This window comes from Oncorhynchus mykiss, chromosome 21, assembly GCF_057628025.1.
Source record: "Oncorhynchus mykiss isolate SJ-2025 chromosome 21, ASM5762802v1, whole genome shotgun sequence".
Taxonomy (NCBI): Eukaryota; Metazoa; Chordata; class Actinopteri; order Salmoniformes; family Salmonidae; genus Oncorhynchus; species Oncorhynchus mykiss.
In genome coordinates, this window is record NC_143042.1 from 2871069 (window position 1) to 2887179 (window position 16111).

Here is a 16111-nt window from a genome sequence, read left to right on the forward strand (position 1 = left end):
CTCAGTAGCTGATAATCAGACTTCATGCAGGTGTGTTAACGGGCTTTGCAGGCGTGGCTTCCTAGCTGAATACATTTAATTCAACTGCTGAAAAAAACTCCCACTTGCTGGCCATCAGATTTTCCTGTGGAGTTTTCGTTTAATAGGGGTTTCAGTACATTTATGTATAACCAACCATTCCTTTAAAGTTGGTGTACCTTATATTATAATTTTCTCGACAGGCTCACTAGAATAGATGGAGAGAACGGTTCAGAATATTAGGAATCAATGAAAGAAAACCATATATTGTAAATACATGCATATTCGTGTCCTGTTCACCACCAATTGGTTGATTTGAAAATACTCTGATCTTGTATATTATTTAGGGTTAGGAAAGTATTTATGAATAATTTCATAAAAGTTTGGCGAGCCTTTGATTCATTCTTAAAGTTTCCATATTCACTTGTTCAATTCATGACATATTGAAAGGTGAGAAAAGTGTACAACAGGGGTGGAACAGTAGTCCTATAAATCTACTGTAATAATCCTCACTGATCATAGAACCGTGATGACAGCGGTCCAGTCGTGGTGAACCGTGCACCAGGGTCCAGGTTTAACCCGCTACGTGTGCTCTGAGTTCCAGAATTGATTCAAATAGGCTACGTCCTAAATTACTGCACAGCTTGTAATACGTTAGCCTAATATGCTCTACTATTGCTAGCAATCCTCAGGAACAAACACACGAACGTGACAGAGGAAGGTTTAACTAACGACGTAGTGGAATGATGCAAAATGTAAGGAAACAAACACTAAAGGGACAGTTATAAATGAATGTGAGTTTACCTGAAGGTGTTTACCGATAGTTATTAATATTTAACATGATATAAGTTGTAAAAAACACAGTGAACAGTCCAGGCATATAATTAAAACATTCTAGGAATCCTAAATCAACTCGGTAGCTATGTTTCAGTTTGCTGCCATATGACTGGTTTCACATTTGTCTCCAGTGATCATAAGGTGAAATGGAACTAAAACAATGTTATATTTGAAATGGCTTATTCATTCACTGCATATCCATCGCCAAACCCACTGGCTCCAGGTCATCTATAAGTCTTTGCTAGGTAAAGCCCCACCTTATCTCAGCTCACTGGTCACCATAGCAACACCCACCCGTAGCACGCGCTCCAGCAGATATATTTCACTATATACACCAAAGCCAACACCTCCTTTGGCCACCTTTTCTTCCAGGTCTCTGCTGCCAATGACTGGAACGAATTGCAAAAATCTCTGAAGCTGGAGTCTTATATCTCCCTCTCTAACTTTAAGCATCAGCTGTCAGAGCAGCTTACCGATCACTGTACCTGTTCACAGCCAATCTGTAAATAGCCCACCCAACTACCTCATCCCCATATTATTACTTACCCTCTTGCTCTTTGCACCCCAGTATCTCTACTTGCACATCATCATCTGCACATCTTTCACTCCAGTATTAATGCTAAATTGTAATTATTTTCTCCCCTAGGGCCTGTTTATTGCCTACCTCCCTACTCTTCTACACTTCCACACACTGTACATAGATTTTTCTATTTTTATTTTATTTTGTGTTATTGATTGTACGTTTGTTTATGTGTGACTCTGTGTTGTTGTTTTTGTCGCAGTGCTTTGCTTTACCTTGGCCAGGTCACAGCTGTAAATGAGAACTTGTTCTCAACTGGCCTACCTGGTTAAATAAAGGTTAAATAAAATAAATTAACTTTTTAAAATATCAATCAAATTCCCGTCAATCAAATGTATTTATGAAGCCCTTTTTACATCAGCCGATGTCACAAAGTGCTACACAGAAACCCAGCCTGAAACATCAAACGGCAATAGGTCGTATCAATAGGTCTTATCAATAGGTCTTATCAATAGGTCTCATCAATAGATATTATCAATAGGTCTTATCAATTGGTCTTATCAATAGGTCTTATCAATTGGTCTTATCAATAGGTCTTATCAATAGATATTATCAATTGGTCTTATCAATAGGTCTTATCAATAGATATTATCAATAGGTCTTATCAATAGATATTATCAATAGGTCTTATCAATAGGTCTTATCAATAGATATTATCAATAGATATTATCAATAGGTCTTTTCAATAAGTGTTATCAATAGGTCTTATCAATAGGTCTTATCAATAGATATTATCAATAGGTCTTATCAATAGGTCTTATCAATAGATATTATCAATAGGTCTTATCAATAGATATTATCAATAGGTCTTATCAATAGGTCTTATCAATAGATATTATCAATAGGTCTTATCAATAGGTCTTTTCAATAAGTGTTATCAAAAGGTCTTATCAATTCGTACATGACAGTACGTGGGGAATGGTGTTATTTCTATCTGAACAAAGAAAGTAGATGTTTTTACACTTGGAACTGACAAGTTGCTCGACCACATTCATTCATTTCGTGGTGCATAAGGGTGGTGGAATTGTGAGGGAATTATGTCAAGGTCAGAATACGGTGTATCTGTAGACACACCTCCGCTACACCTTCATTTCTTTCATCTTACACACGAACAAATAGCGAATGAGTAGCGTGCTATCCTCATGCTTAAATTCAAGGTCAGAATACGCATGGAGAGAAAAGTGCATAAAAAAGGGAATTATGTTCCATGAATGCACGCTTAACTCTGGTCGGAATTCCCCGTTAGGAGACTCGATCTTCCCCAGAGAAGTGTCCTGTTTGGTGGGACACAGATCTATCCATGCCCCCCTCCTGAGTCTGGTTCTCTGGTACACGGTCATATGACAAACTGCACTCCCAAGGAAGGGCTTGGTTAACAGGAAGAGCTTGGTTAACAGGAAGGGCTTGGTTAACAGGAAGAGCTTGGTTAACAGGAAGGGCTTGGTTAACAGGAAGGGCTTGGTTAACAGGAAGAGCTTGGTTAACAGGAAGGGCTTGGTTAACAGGAAGAGCTTGGTTAACAGGAAGAGCTTGGTTAACAGGAAGGGCTTGGTTAACAGGAAGGGCTTGGTTAACAGGAAGGGAAGAGACACGGTGTGTTAGAATAAATCAAAGAAGGAATCCCACCACATAATCAATTACCTTTTACAGTCAGAAGCAATTAAAAGATAACTGTGAATTCCCATTTGATATCGTATAATGTTGTGGAATATTGACTGACTTCAACTGAATTAGAAGGTGTTAAGGAATGAGGAGGTGTTTGAATGTTTGCCAATAATATCTCTTTCGCTCCAAATGAACCATGCATGGAGAGAGAGGAGAGGAAAGCAAGAGAATGAACCATGCATGGAGAGAGAGGAGAGGAAAGCAAGAGAATGAACCATGCATGGAGAGAGAGGAGAGGAAAGCAAGAGAATGAACCATGCATGGAGAGAGAGGAGAGGAAAGCAAGAGAATGAACCATGCATGGAGAGAGGAGAGGAAAGCAAGAGAATGAACCATGCATGGAGAGAGAGGAGAGGAAAGCAAGAGAATGAACCATGCATGGAGAGAGAGGAGAGGAAAGCAAGAGAATGAACCATGCATGGAGAGAGAGGAGAGGAAAGCAAGAGAATGAACCATGCATGGAGAGAGAGGAGAGGAAAGCAAGAGAATGAACCATGCATGGAGAGAGAGGAGAGGAAAGCAAGAGAATGAACCATGCATGGAGAGAGAGGAGAGGAAAGCAAGAGAAGTTTGAAATACTCCCCTCGTTCTGTTCAATATTCTAATTGAGGATTTTAATTAGTCCACAGTGAGTGACACCCTTCCTTCCTCCTCCTGCAGAGTGTAAAATGACACATATTCCCACCACCGCCTCTGCATACCAAAGACTGAAACAAAGAGCAGAGAGACAGCTGAGTGGAAATAATGTCTCTCAGACTAAAGTAAAGCTAAAGCTCTCATTCTGGTGGTGTCTGGGGGGGGAAACTGGGGGGGGGGGGGGTGTTTGTATGTGTGTGTGTGTGTGTGTGCGGTATTGCCTTACTCTTACACCAGCTTCCTCTTCAATAAGCTGAAGCGTTACCTCAGGTAAAGTAGGAACAGCACCTGCAGTTGCCTCATACCCCTCTAACATCATGTTATAAACCTAAACAGTATATCTGTATATCTTTTTGATTCCAGTACATGCTAATGAGCCTCAATCAAATGTATTTCTGTGTATAATGTTGGTGTCACTTTCCTTGTGGAAGCACAGGTCTGTTTTCCTGGTTGGTTTTGAACACCTACGTATAGCTCTTGATCTTGACTCTGAGAACTACAAAGCGTTTGAAGTAATTGCAGAGAAATGGAAGCGGTATTGAAATCATACCAAGTAGATTAGATTCCCTCAAAAACGTATCCACAGGGATTGCCTGTGAAAAATATGAAATGTTATTATTGAAATTAGAAATGTCTACACATTTTCAGCTGAATCATTCCTGACTTATTAATACACTTCCAATGTTAATTTTCTCTTGCCGAGCTCCTTATTTTGATGTTCAGTTCTTTGATGAAAGAAATGCTTGTTTTTTGTAACTGAAATTCAAAGGTAGGAAGAAAAAACTCTGAACACATATCGTCAAGGGAACGATTTGAGATTTGATACAAGCACTCCCCAAAAACTGAAAACAAAATAATGAGAAAATCAATAAATGTTGAAATGAGTTTTCTCATGAAGATTCATTCCCTTTTCTTAAACCAGGCGGGAAGATGGTTGTTGACACCAACATCAGTGTTATCTTGGTGGACAGCTACCACACTAATAAACTACAATCCATACTGTCATATTTCAAACTATATATTGCGACCCAAATGGCACCCTATACTCTATATAGTACACTACTAGAGCCCTATGGACCATGCTCAAAAGTAGTGCACTATTTAGGGAATAGGGTGCCATTGGGGACACACATCCTATTACCATGTGATGATGAGCTCAATGGAAGTTTTGAGGAATGGTTGGATGCTCGGCGTTGTATTGTTGAACTAATATATTCAGATGGGGATCTTCACAAGAAGAGAAAGCAATGAAGGTGTTTGATAATGATCCACCAGACAGTGGCAATGGCAACAGTAGTGACTTGGGTATCCAGCTGCCTGTTCTAGCAGACAGTGACATGGTAACAGTAGTGTTTGGGTATCCAGCTGCCTGTTCTAGCAGACAGTGACATGGCAACAGTAGTGTTTGGGCATCCAGCTGCCTGTTCTAGCAGACAGTGACATGGCAACAGTAGTGTTTGGGCATCCAGCTGCCTGTTCTAGCAGACAGTGACATGGCAACAGTAGTGACTTGGGTATCCAGCTGCCTGTTCTAGCAGACAGTGACATGGTAACAGTAGTGACTTGGGTATCCAGCTGCCTGTTCTAGCAGACAGTGACATGGCAACAGTAGTGTTTGGGCATCCAGCTGCCTGTTCTAGCAGACAGTGACATGGTAACAGTAGTGACTTGGGTATCCAGCTGCCTGTTCTAGCAGACAGTGACATGGCAACAGTAGTGTTTGGGCATCCAGCTGCCTGTTCTAGCAGACAGTGACATGGCAACAGTAGTGTTTGGGTATCCAGCTGCCTGTTCTAGCAGACAGTGACATGGCAACAGTAGTGACTTGGGCATCCAGCTGCCTGTTCTAGCAGACAGTGACATGGCAACAGTAGTGTTTGGGCATCCAGCTGCCTGTTCTAGCAGACAGTGACATGGCAACAGTAGTGTTTGGGCATCCAGCTGCCTGTTCTAGCAGACAGTGACATGGCAACAGTAGTGTTTGGGCATCCAGCTGCCTGTTCTAGCAGACAGTGACATGGCAACAGTAGTGACTTGGGTATCCAGCTGCCTGTTCTAGCAGACAGTGACATGGCAACAGTAGTGTTTGGGCATCCAGCTGCCTGTTCTAGCAGACAGTGACATGGCAACAGTAGTGACTTGGGTATCCAGCTGCCTGTTCTAGCAGACAGTGACATGGCAACAGTAGTGTTTGGGCATCCAGCTGCCTGTTCTAGCAGACAGTGACATGGCAACAGTAGTGTTTGGGTATCCAGCTGCCTGTTCTAGCAGACAGTGACATGGCAACAGTAGTGTTTGGGCATCCAGCTGCCTGTTCTAGCAGACAGTGACATGGCAACAGTAGTGTTTGGGCATCCAGCTGCCTGTTCTAGCAGACAGTGACATGGCAACAGTAGTGACTTGGGTGTCCAGCTGCCTGTTCTAGCAGACAGTGACATGGCAACAGTAGTGACTTGGGTATCCAGCTGCCTGTTCTAGCAGACAGTGACATGGCAACAGTAGTGTTTGGGCATCCAGCTGCCTGTTCTAGCAGACAGTGACATGGCAACAGTAGTGACTTGGGTATCCAGCTGCCTGTTCTAGCAGACAGTGACATGGCAACAGTAGTGTTTGGGTATCCAGCTGCCTGTTCTAGCAGACAGTGACATGGCAACAGTAGTGTTTGGGTATCCAGCTGCCTGTTCTAGCAGACAGTGACATGGTAACAGTAGTGACTTGGGTATCCAGCTGCCTGTTCTAGCAGACAGTGACATGGCAACAGTAGTGTTTGGGTATCCAGCTGCCTGTTCTAGCAGACAGTGACATGGTAACAGTAGTGACTTGGGTATCCAGCTGCCTGTTCTAGCAGACAGTGACATGGTAACAGTAGTGACTTGGGTATCCAGCTGCCTGTTCTAGCAGACAGTGACATGGCAACAGTAGTGACTTGGGTATCCAGCTGCCTGTTCTAGCAGACAGTGACATGGCAACAGTAGTGTTTGGGTATCCAGCTGCCTGTTCTAGCAGACAGTGACATGGTAACAGTAGTGTTTGGGTATCCAGCTGCCTGTTCTAGCAGACAGTGACATGGCAACAGTAGTGTTTGGGCATCCAGCTGCCTGTTCTAGCAGACAGTGACATGGCAACAGTAGTGTTTGGGTATCCAGCTGCCTGTTCTAGCAGACAGTGACATGGCAACAGTAGTGTTTGGGCATCCAGCTGCCTGTTCTAGCAGACAGTGACATGGCAACAGTAGTGTTTGGGCATCCAGCTGCCTGTTCTAGCAGACAGTGACATGGCAACAGTAGTGACTTGGGTGTCCAGCTGCCTGTTCTAGCAGACAGTGACATGGCAACAGTAGTGACTTGGGTATCCAGCTGCCTGTTCTAGCAGACAGTGACATGGCAACAGTAGTGTTTGGGCATCCAGCTGCCTGTTCTAGCAGACAGTGACATGGCAACAGTAGTGACTTGGGTATCCAGCTGCCTGTTCTAGCAGACAGTGACATGGCAACAGTAGTGTTTGGGTATCCAGCTGCCTGTTCTAGCAGACAGTGACATGGCAACAGTAGTGTTTGGGTATCCAGCTGCCTGTTCTAGCAGACAGTGACATGGTAACAGTAGTGACTTGGGTATCCAGCTGCCTGTTCTAGCAGACAGTGACATGGCAACAGTAGTGTTTGGGTATCCAGCTGCCTGTTCTAGCAGACAGTGACATGGTAACAGTAGTGACTTGGGTATCCAGCTGCCTGTTCTAGCAGACAGTGACATGGTAACAGTAGTGACTTGGGTATCCAGCTGCCTGTTCTAGCAGACAGTGACATGGCAACAGTAGTGACTTGGGTATCCAGCTGCCTGTTCTAGCAGACAGTGACATGGCAACAGTAGTGTTTGGGTATCCAGCTGCCTGTTCTAGCAGACAGTGACATGGTAACAGTAGTGTTTGGGTATCCAGCTGCCTGTTCTAGCAGACAGTGACATGGCAACAGTAGTGTTTGGGCATCCAGCTGCCTGTTCTAGCAGACAGTGACATGGCAACAGTAGTGACTTGGGCATCCAGCTGCCTGTTCTAGCAGACAGTGACATGGCAACAGTAGTGACTTGGGCATCCAGCTGCCTGTTCTAGCAGACAGTGACATGGCAACAGTAGTGACTTGGGTATCCAGCTGCCTGTTCTAGCAGACAGTGACATGGCAACAGTAGTGACTTGGGTATCCAGCTGCCTGTTCTAGCAGACAGTGACATGGTAACAGTAGTGTTTGGGTATCCAGCTGCCTGTTCTAGCAGACAGTGACATGGCAACAGTAGTGACTTGGGTATCCAGCTGCCTGTTCTAGCAGACAGTGACATGGCAACAGTAGTGTTTGGGTATCCAGCTGCCTGTTCTAGCAGACAGTGACATGGCAACAGTAGTGACTTGGGTATCCAGCTGCCTGTTCTAGCAGACAGTGACATGGCAACAGTAGTGTTTGGGCATCCAGCTGCCTGTTCTAGCAGACAGTGACATGGCAACAGTAGTGTTTGGGCATCCAGCTGCCTGTTCTAGCAGACAGTGACATGGCAACAGTAGTGACTTGGGTATCCAGCTGCCTGTTCTAGCAGACAGTGACATGGTAACAGTAGTGACTTGGGTATCCAGCTGCCTGTTCTAGCAGACAGTGACATGGCAACAGTAGTGACTTGGGTATCCAGCTGCCTGTTCTAGCAGACAGTGACATGGCAACAGTAGTGTTTGGGTATCCAGCTGCCTGTTCTAGCAGACAGTGACATGGCAACAGTAGTGACTTGGGTATCCAGCTGCCTGTTCTAGCAGACAGTGACATGGCAACAGTAGTGTTTGGGTATCCAGCTGCCTGTTCTAGCAGACAGTGACATGGCAACAGTAGTGTTTGGGTATCCAGCTGCCTGTTCTAGCAGACAGTGACATGGTAACAGTAGTGTTTGGGCATCCAGCTGCCTGTTCTAGCAGACAGTGACATGGTAACAGTAGTGTTTGGGTATCCAGCTGCCTGTTCTAGCAGACAGTGACATGGCAACAGTAGTGTTTGGGTATCCAGCTGCCTGTTCTAGCAGACAGTGACATGGCAACAGTAGTGTTTGGGCATCCAGCTGCCTGTTCTACCAGACAGTGACATGGCAACAGTAGTGACTTGGGTATCCAGCTGCCTGTTCTAGCAGACAGTGACATGGCAACAGTAGTGTTTGGGCATCCAGCTGCCTGTTCTACCAGACAGTGACATGGCAACAGTAGTGACTTGGGTATCCAGCTGCCTGTTCTAGCAGACAGTGACATGGCAACAGTAGTGTTTGGGCATCCAGCTGCCTGTTCTAGCAGACAGTGACATGGCAACAGTAGTGACTTGGGTATCCAGCTGCCTGTTCTAGCAGACAGTGACATGGCAACAGTAGTGTTTGGGTATCCAGCTGCCTGTTCTAGCAGACAGTGACATGGCAACAGTAGTGACTTGGGTATCCAGCTGCCTGTTCTAGCAGACAGTGACATGGTAACAGTAGTGACTTGGGTATCCAGCTGCCTGTTCTAGCAGACAGTGACATGGCAACAGTAGTGACTTGGGTATCCAGCTGCCTGTTCTAGCAGACAGTGACATGGCAACAGTAGTGTTTGGGCATCCAGCTGCCTGTTCTAGCAGACAGTGACATGGTAACAGTAGTGACTTGGGTATCCAGCTGCCTGTTCTAGCAGACAGTGACATGGCAACAGTAGTGTTTGGGCATCCAGCTGCCTGTTCTAGCAGACAGTGACATGGCAACAGTAGTGTTTGGGCATCCAGCTGCCTGTTCTAGCAGACAGTGACATGGTAACAGTAGTGACTTGGGTATCCAGCTGCCTGTTCTAGCAGACAGTGACATGGCAACAGTAGTGACTTGGGTATCCAGCTGCCTGTTCTAGCAGACAGTGACATGGTAACAGTAGTGTTTGGGTATCCAGCTGCCTGTTCTAGCAGACAGTGACATGGCAACAGTAGTGTTTGGGCATCCAGCTGCCTGTTCTAGCAGACAGTGACATGGTAACAGTAGTAACGTGTGTGTATGGCGTCTGGATTGATTTGTTGTTTTATTTGTTCAGGTTGGACCCAACAGCATTGCTGCCAGGGACGGGCGCATTAGGGAAGGAGATCGAATATTACAGGTACGTATTTTCATCTCAAGAACAATTACATGAGCGCAACCACACACACACACACACGCAAGCACACACACACTCACACACACACACTCACACACACATACACACACGCAAGCACACACACTCAAAGGCACCCTCCCTGTAAGCTCTCTTCTAGGAGCAGAGCTGTTGTTGTCTTCGGGCTACAGATCATATGCATATTTAATGGCTACACTTAAGCTGGAAAATGAAAGTCCTTAGTGTTGTTTTCACACAGCAGCACCACATCCTCCCTGGCGGGTCTCTCTCTCTCTGAGAACTGTAGAGCCACCTGGCGGGTCTCTCTCTCTCTGAGAACTGTAGAGCCACCTGGCGGGTCTCTCTCTCTCTCTCTCTCTGAGAACTGTAGAGACACCTGGTGGGTCTCTCTCTCTCTCTCTGAGAACTGTAGAGCCACCTGGCGGGTCTCTCTCTCTCTCTCTGAGAACGGTAGAGCCACCTGTCAGTTCTCACTCTCTCTCTGAGAACTGTAGTGCCACCTGGTGGGTCTCTCTCTCTCTCTCTGAGAACTGTAGAGCCACCTGGCGGGTCTCTCTCTCTCTCTGAGAATGGTAGAGCCACCTGGCGGGTCTCTCTCTCTCTCCCTTAGAACTGTAGAGCCACCTGGTGGGTCTCTCTCTCTCTCTGAGAACTGTAGAGCCAGCTGGCGGGTCTCTCTCTCTCTCTGAGAACTGTAGAGCCACCTGGCGGGTCACATCAGAGGGAGAGAAAGGAGTGTGGAAGTGGGTTTGAGTGTGAGAGTGTGAGAGTGTGTGTGTGTGTGTGTTTCTAGTTTTACTATCCTTGTGGGGACCAGAAGTCCTCACAAAGATAGTAAATCAAGGAACATGTGGACAAGTAGGGACATTTCGTTGATCCCCACAAGGAAAACGGCTATTTTAGGTTTTAGGGGTTAGGTTTAGGGTTAGGGTTACAATTAAGATTAGGGTTAGACTTTGAGTCAGTGTTAGGGTTACATTTAGGGTTAGGTAAAGGGTTTAGGGAAAATATAATTTTGAATAGGAATCAATTGTTTGGTACCCACTTGGATAGTAAATTAAACGTGTGTGTGTGTGTGTGTGCGATGTGTGTTAGCTGTGTTAGGTGTGAACAGAGATTAGAAGTAGTAGTCAGTGATTTCTACACTCTCCCAGTAGTAGCAGTAATGATGTTAGGTGACTGGTGGACCCAAACACTGCACAGTCTCTTCTGATTGGAGGGCTAAGCCCCGGTTGTATTCTGATTGGAGGGCTGAGCCCTGGTGTTCTCTGGGTCCCATTATCTCTCTGTGACAAGCCCATTACTCTGCAGGGGAAAGATGAACGCCACCTGTCACAGTACAGTTAATTGTATGTCTGGATGGGCGCAGTGCTCCGCTGAGACCAGCCTTTCATGAACACCGTGCAGCTCTCTCTCTCTCTCTCTCGCTCTCTCTCGCTCTCTCTCCCATGGCCGTGGCTGGCCCCCACTGCCCTCCATCTTTAATCAATGCAGAGAAGAGACAGGACACAGAGCAGACCAGACATCCTCTGCCTGCCTGTGAAAGTGTGAATTCATAATTGACTGGAGGTGCTTTTCTCAGAGAGACGGAGAGGTGGAGGGAGAGATTAAAAGGGGGATGGTTTCCTCAAACACTCCATCTTCTGTGATGGAGGAGTTAAGTGAATGACTGTGATGTGCACTGTATAGAGGCGGAAGGGAGTCATTTAATCGCTGTATGTACAATATGTGAGTGAGTGTGTACTGGATACAGTACTTTCTAATCTCTTTGTGTACTAGATACAGAACTTTCTAATCTCTTTGTGTACTAGATACAGTAATGTCTAATATCTTTGTGTACTAGATACAGTACTTTCTAATCTCTTTATGTATGTTTTACATAATTTCTTCATTAATTCTTCTTCCGTGATGGAGTTTAGTTGTCAGTGAGTGCAACAGACAGTAACAGGATCTCTTTCTTAATCAGTATGTGTGGACTATATATTTTCTCATCTCTTTACGTGCGTGTTACCAGATCAATGGCTGTGACGTACAGGACAGGCAGGAAGCTTTCACTCTCCTGTCCAATGAGGAGTCCAGGAGTATCGTTCTCCTGGTGACCAGACCAGAGGAGGCGTGGCTGGATGAGGAGCACAATGAACTCCTAGAGGAGCTGAAGATGGAGATCCTTGAGGAGAGGAGGAACGAGGAGGTGCAGAAGACAGGAGGAGGAGAGGAGCAGGTGAGAACAGCCTGGGGAATATAATATGAGATGGACATATTATTTGTCCATTATATACTTAAGAGTTCAAAACATTAGGAACACTTTCCTAATATTGCGTTGCACCCCTCCCAAATAGATCATATTTCAATGTTGAGAGTATAGATGTCCAGATATTGCTATTCTAGACAATACACATGTCCAGATATTGCTATTCTAGACAATACACATGTCCAGATATTGATATTCTAACAGTACAGATGTCCAGATATTGATATTCTAACAGTACAGATGTCCAGATATTGCTATTCTAGACAATACACATGTCCAGATATTGATATTCTAACAGTACAGATGTCCAGATATTGCTATTCTAGACAATACACATGTCCAGATATTGCAATTCTAGACAGTACACATGTCCAGGTATTGCTATTCTAAATGCTTAAGAGCTGGTACTATGATGTGGGCTGATGCATGTTGATAGGCTCTAGTGTTGTAGAATATCTTCCATCTTCTCTACCACAACTCTTTGTTCTCTTTCCAGGCCAAGCAGCTGGAGGAGGATGACGTCATGACAGACACGGCCACGTGTTCATCCAATACTCAGGACAAAGACAGCGGCTTGGGGACGGGGCGCAACGAGGAGAGCTCCGAACAGGAAGTCCTCCTAGCCCGTGTCCACCGGAGGCCTGCCCAGGGCCTCAGAGACCGATGGAGGGCCAAGCATGGCCAGGGGCTGGGCAGGAGGGTGGTGGTACCCTCGGACACCCAGGGACCCAGGGGTCTGATCCAAGCCCAGGAGGGTGAGGGTGGAGTGGGGTTAGGACTGGAGTGTGACAGCCGCTTCAAGCAGCTCCTGGAGCTCAAGTGCCAGATCCGTAACAGCGGGGAGTGTGGTGTGTACTATAGCAGGAGAAGCACCATCGAGTGCAGCCTGACGGAGCAGAGCGGGGTGGGGGTCAGTGGTGGTGGAGGGATGGAACAGGAGCTGAGGATGTTGAACGATGAGCTGAGGAGTATCGAGCTGGAGTGTCAGAGCATCATGCAGGCCCACCAGCTCCGTAAGAACCAAAGGGATCCCCCCTGCACCCCTATGTGCTCCCCAGGACGAAGCCCCAAACATGGGCGTGAGCAGCATGCCAAGCTGGCCGATATCAACGAGCATCCAGGGGAGAGGCAGTGGGACAGCGACAAGCTAAGGGGGGACAAGGACAGCTCCAGTGCCTATAACACGGCTGAGAGTGCCAGGTCCACTCCTCTAGGCATGGAGAGATCCCCGGACCACTCTCTACAGAGACGCATCAGCCTCACCAACCAGAAGAACCTCCGGAGCACCATGGCAGCCTCCGGCCAGTCCATCTCCATCCCCATCCCAGACAGGTATGTAGACAATCAATCAAATGTGTTTTATTAAGCCCTTTTTAGCCTTGAGTTTAGAAAGGTGGCCCGGTTGCCGGTTCCAATTCTGGGTCTGACGTTTCTATTTTAGAAAATGGATAGTAATGTATTATTCTAATCTTCTTTTCAGAGAGCTCCAGAGTGAGATCTCGACCGGGCCCGCCACACACACCCGACAGGATCCCAACTCCAGCCCTGGAACCACGGTCATCTCCAGCAGCCCCGACCAGTCCAACCCTTCCCCTTCCGAGTCAGACCCGGCCCTGCCTGCAGACGACGAGCGCTGCGACCGCACCAGGAGCCACCGGGGGCCACGCAGGGTCCCTCCCTACCCGTCCCCTTACCACACAGCCCCCCAGCAGGGCGCCTCTCCAGCCCACGCCAGACACCTTCAGAGCTACATGCAGCAGCTCCTCCAGCAGACCTCCAGTCTGGAGACCTACTCCCAGTCCCAGCTCAGCCTCCTCAGCGTCTGCCGGGACCGCTCCACCCGCCCGGGGGAACCACGCCTCGAATGGAAGGTCAAAGTTCGAGCCGACGGGACGAAGTATGTAGCCCGGCGACCGGCGAGGGACCGGATTCTACGAGAACGGGCGCTGAGGATCAGGGAGGAGCGTAGTGGAGGGATGACCACGGACGACGACACTATGTCCGAGATGAAGATGGGGCGGTACTGGAGTAAAGAGGAGAGAAAGCAGCAGCTGGCCAGAGCCAGGGAGCAGAGGAGGAGGAGGGAGTACATGCAGAGGAGCCGGCTGGAGTGTCTCAGAGAGGGCCCTGGGAGCGGGGCCGAGGGCCGTAAAGAGGTCAACATCCTGGAACTCAGCCACAAGAAGATGATGAAGAAACGCAACAAGAAGATCCTGGATAACTGGATGACCATCCAGGAACTAATGAGTCACGGGGCCAGAGCACCTGAGGACCAGGGGACTAAACAAGTACACAATGCCTTCCTGTCTGTTACTACAGTATAGGACCACAGCTCCGGGTAGAAGTTTCCCTGTACACACAGATCTAGGATCATTTAAAACTACCCGGGTCGGGCATTAACCATTTGGACGATAATGAAAAACTGACCTCAGAGCAGTGTCTAGGGACAACCTTGCCCCATCTCTCTCTCTCTCTCTCATCGCGTCCATGCGGTATGACCTTACTTGCCTCGTTCAATGTGGCATTTTTTATAATGGGGAAAATCCTATATTTTTCACACTTTGTAAACTCAGTAACATTTTGTAAAATGTTTTTTTTTACACTGGTTGTCGATGCACTGTGAAATGTTTTCTGCAGTTGCTCATTTATGATGTCATGAAACATGTTTCTATCATAACCAGAATTCTCTGTAAACCACATCATCATCATCAAGTCAAAGACATCGTGGTACGTTATCATGTTTGCATTGTTTATCCAGCAAGGCAGTGATTAACTGTAGTGGTCAGAAATGCACCATACACCTGAGAACAGACACTGGACTTTTGTGCAGAATCTTCCTTGTCTTTTACTGAGGATCGACCATATAACTGCACAACCCTCTAAGACCCATTCAATATGCCAAGCTGGCCTTGCGAGTCAAAACACCACTAAATCTCTGAAGGAGCTTTCATCATTTCTGAAAATGTCAACTCAGAGTTCTCTTGGAAAATTCTGAAGTCCTGAGAATGTCAATAATTCAGTGGTGTCTCAGAGGCTTTCAGTTTCCCAGTTTAAAACAGTCTTGAAGGAAAGGTTCACTAGTCAACAGTTTCTCAGTTTATAACAGTCTTTCTTGAAGGAAGGGTTCACTAGTCAACAGTTTCTCAATTTAAAACAGTCTTGAAGGAGGGTTCACTAGTCAACAGTTTCTCAGTTTAAAACAGTCTTGAAGGAGGGTTCACTAGTCAACAGTTTCTCAGTTTAAAACAGTCTTGAAGGAGGGTTCACTAGTCAACAGTTTCTCAGTTTATAACAGTCTTTCTTGAAGGGAAGTTGCACTAGTCAACAGTTTCTCAGTTTAAAACAGTCTTGAAGGAAGGGTTCACTAGTCAACAGTTTCTCAGTTTAAAACAGTCTTGAAGGAGGGGTTCACTAGTCAACAGTTTCTCAGTTTAAAACAGTCTTGAAGGAGGGTTCACTAGTCAACAGTTTCTCAGTTTATAACAGTCTTTCTTGAAGGAAGGGTTCACTAGTCAACAGTTTCTCAGTTTAAAACAGTCTTGAAGGAAGGGTTCACCAGTCAACGGTTTCTCAGTTTAAAACAGTCTTGAAGGAAGGGTTCACTAGTCAACAGTTTCTCAGTTTAAAACAGTATTGAAGGAAGGGTTCACTAGTCAACAGTTTCTCAGTTTAAAACAGTCTTGAAGGAAGGGTTCACTAGTCAACAGTTTCTCAGTTTAAAACAGTCTTGAAGGAGGGTTCACTAGTCAACAGTTTCTCAGTTTAAAACAGTCTTGAAGGGAAGTTGCACTAGTCAACAGTTTCTCAGTTTAAAACAGTCTTGAAGGAAGGGTTCACTAGTCAACAGTTTCTCAATTTAAAACAGTCTTGAAGGAGGGGTTCACTAGTCAACAGTTTCTCAGTTTAAAACAGTCTTGAAGGGAAGGTTCACTAGTCAACAGTTTCTCAGTTTTAAACAGTCTTGAAGGAAGGGTTCACTA

At 46.1% G+C, this 16111-nt stretch overlaps 1 protein-coding gene across 1 annotated transcript in view; it reads left to right on the top strand.

Annotated features, from left to right (window-relative positions):
• LOC110515322 (PDZ domain-containing RING finger protein 4-like) overlaps positions 1-15876 on the top strand; it is an 85329-nt gene extending 69453 nt beyond the window's left edge. The window contains exons 5-8 of the mRNA XM_090215007.1: positions 9803-9865; positions 11895-12101; positions 12628-13463; positions 13612-15876. Of these exons, the coding sequence (XP_090071133.1) occupies positions 9803-9865; positions 11895-12101; positions 12628-13463; positions 13612-14455 (1950 nt within the window). The 3' untranslated portion in view covers positions 14456-15876. The remainder of the gene's footprint in view (positions 1-9802; positions 9866-11894; positions 12102-12627; positions 13464-13611) is intronic.
• Positions 15877-16111: the final 235 nt, after the last annotated feature.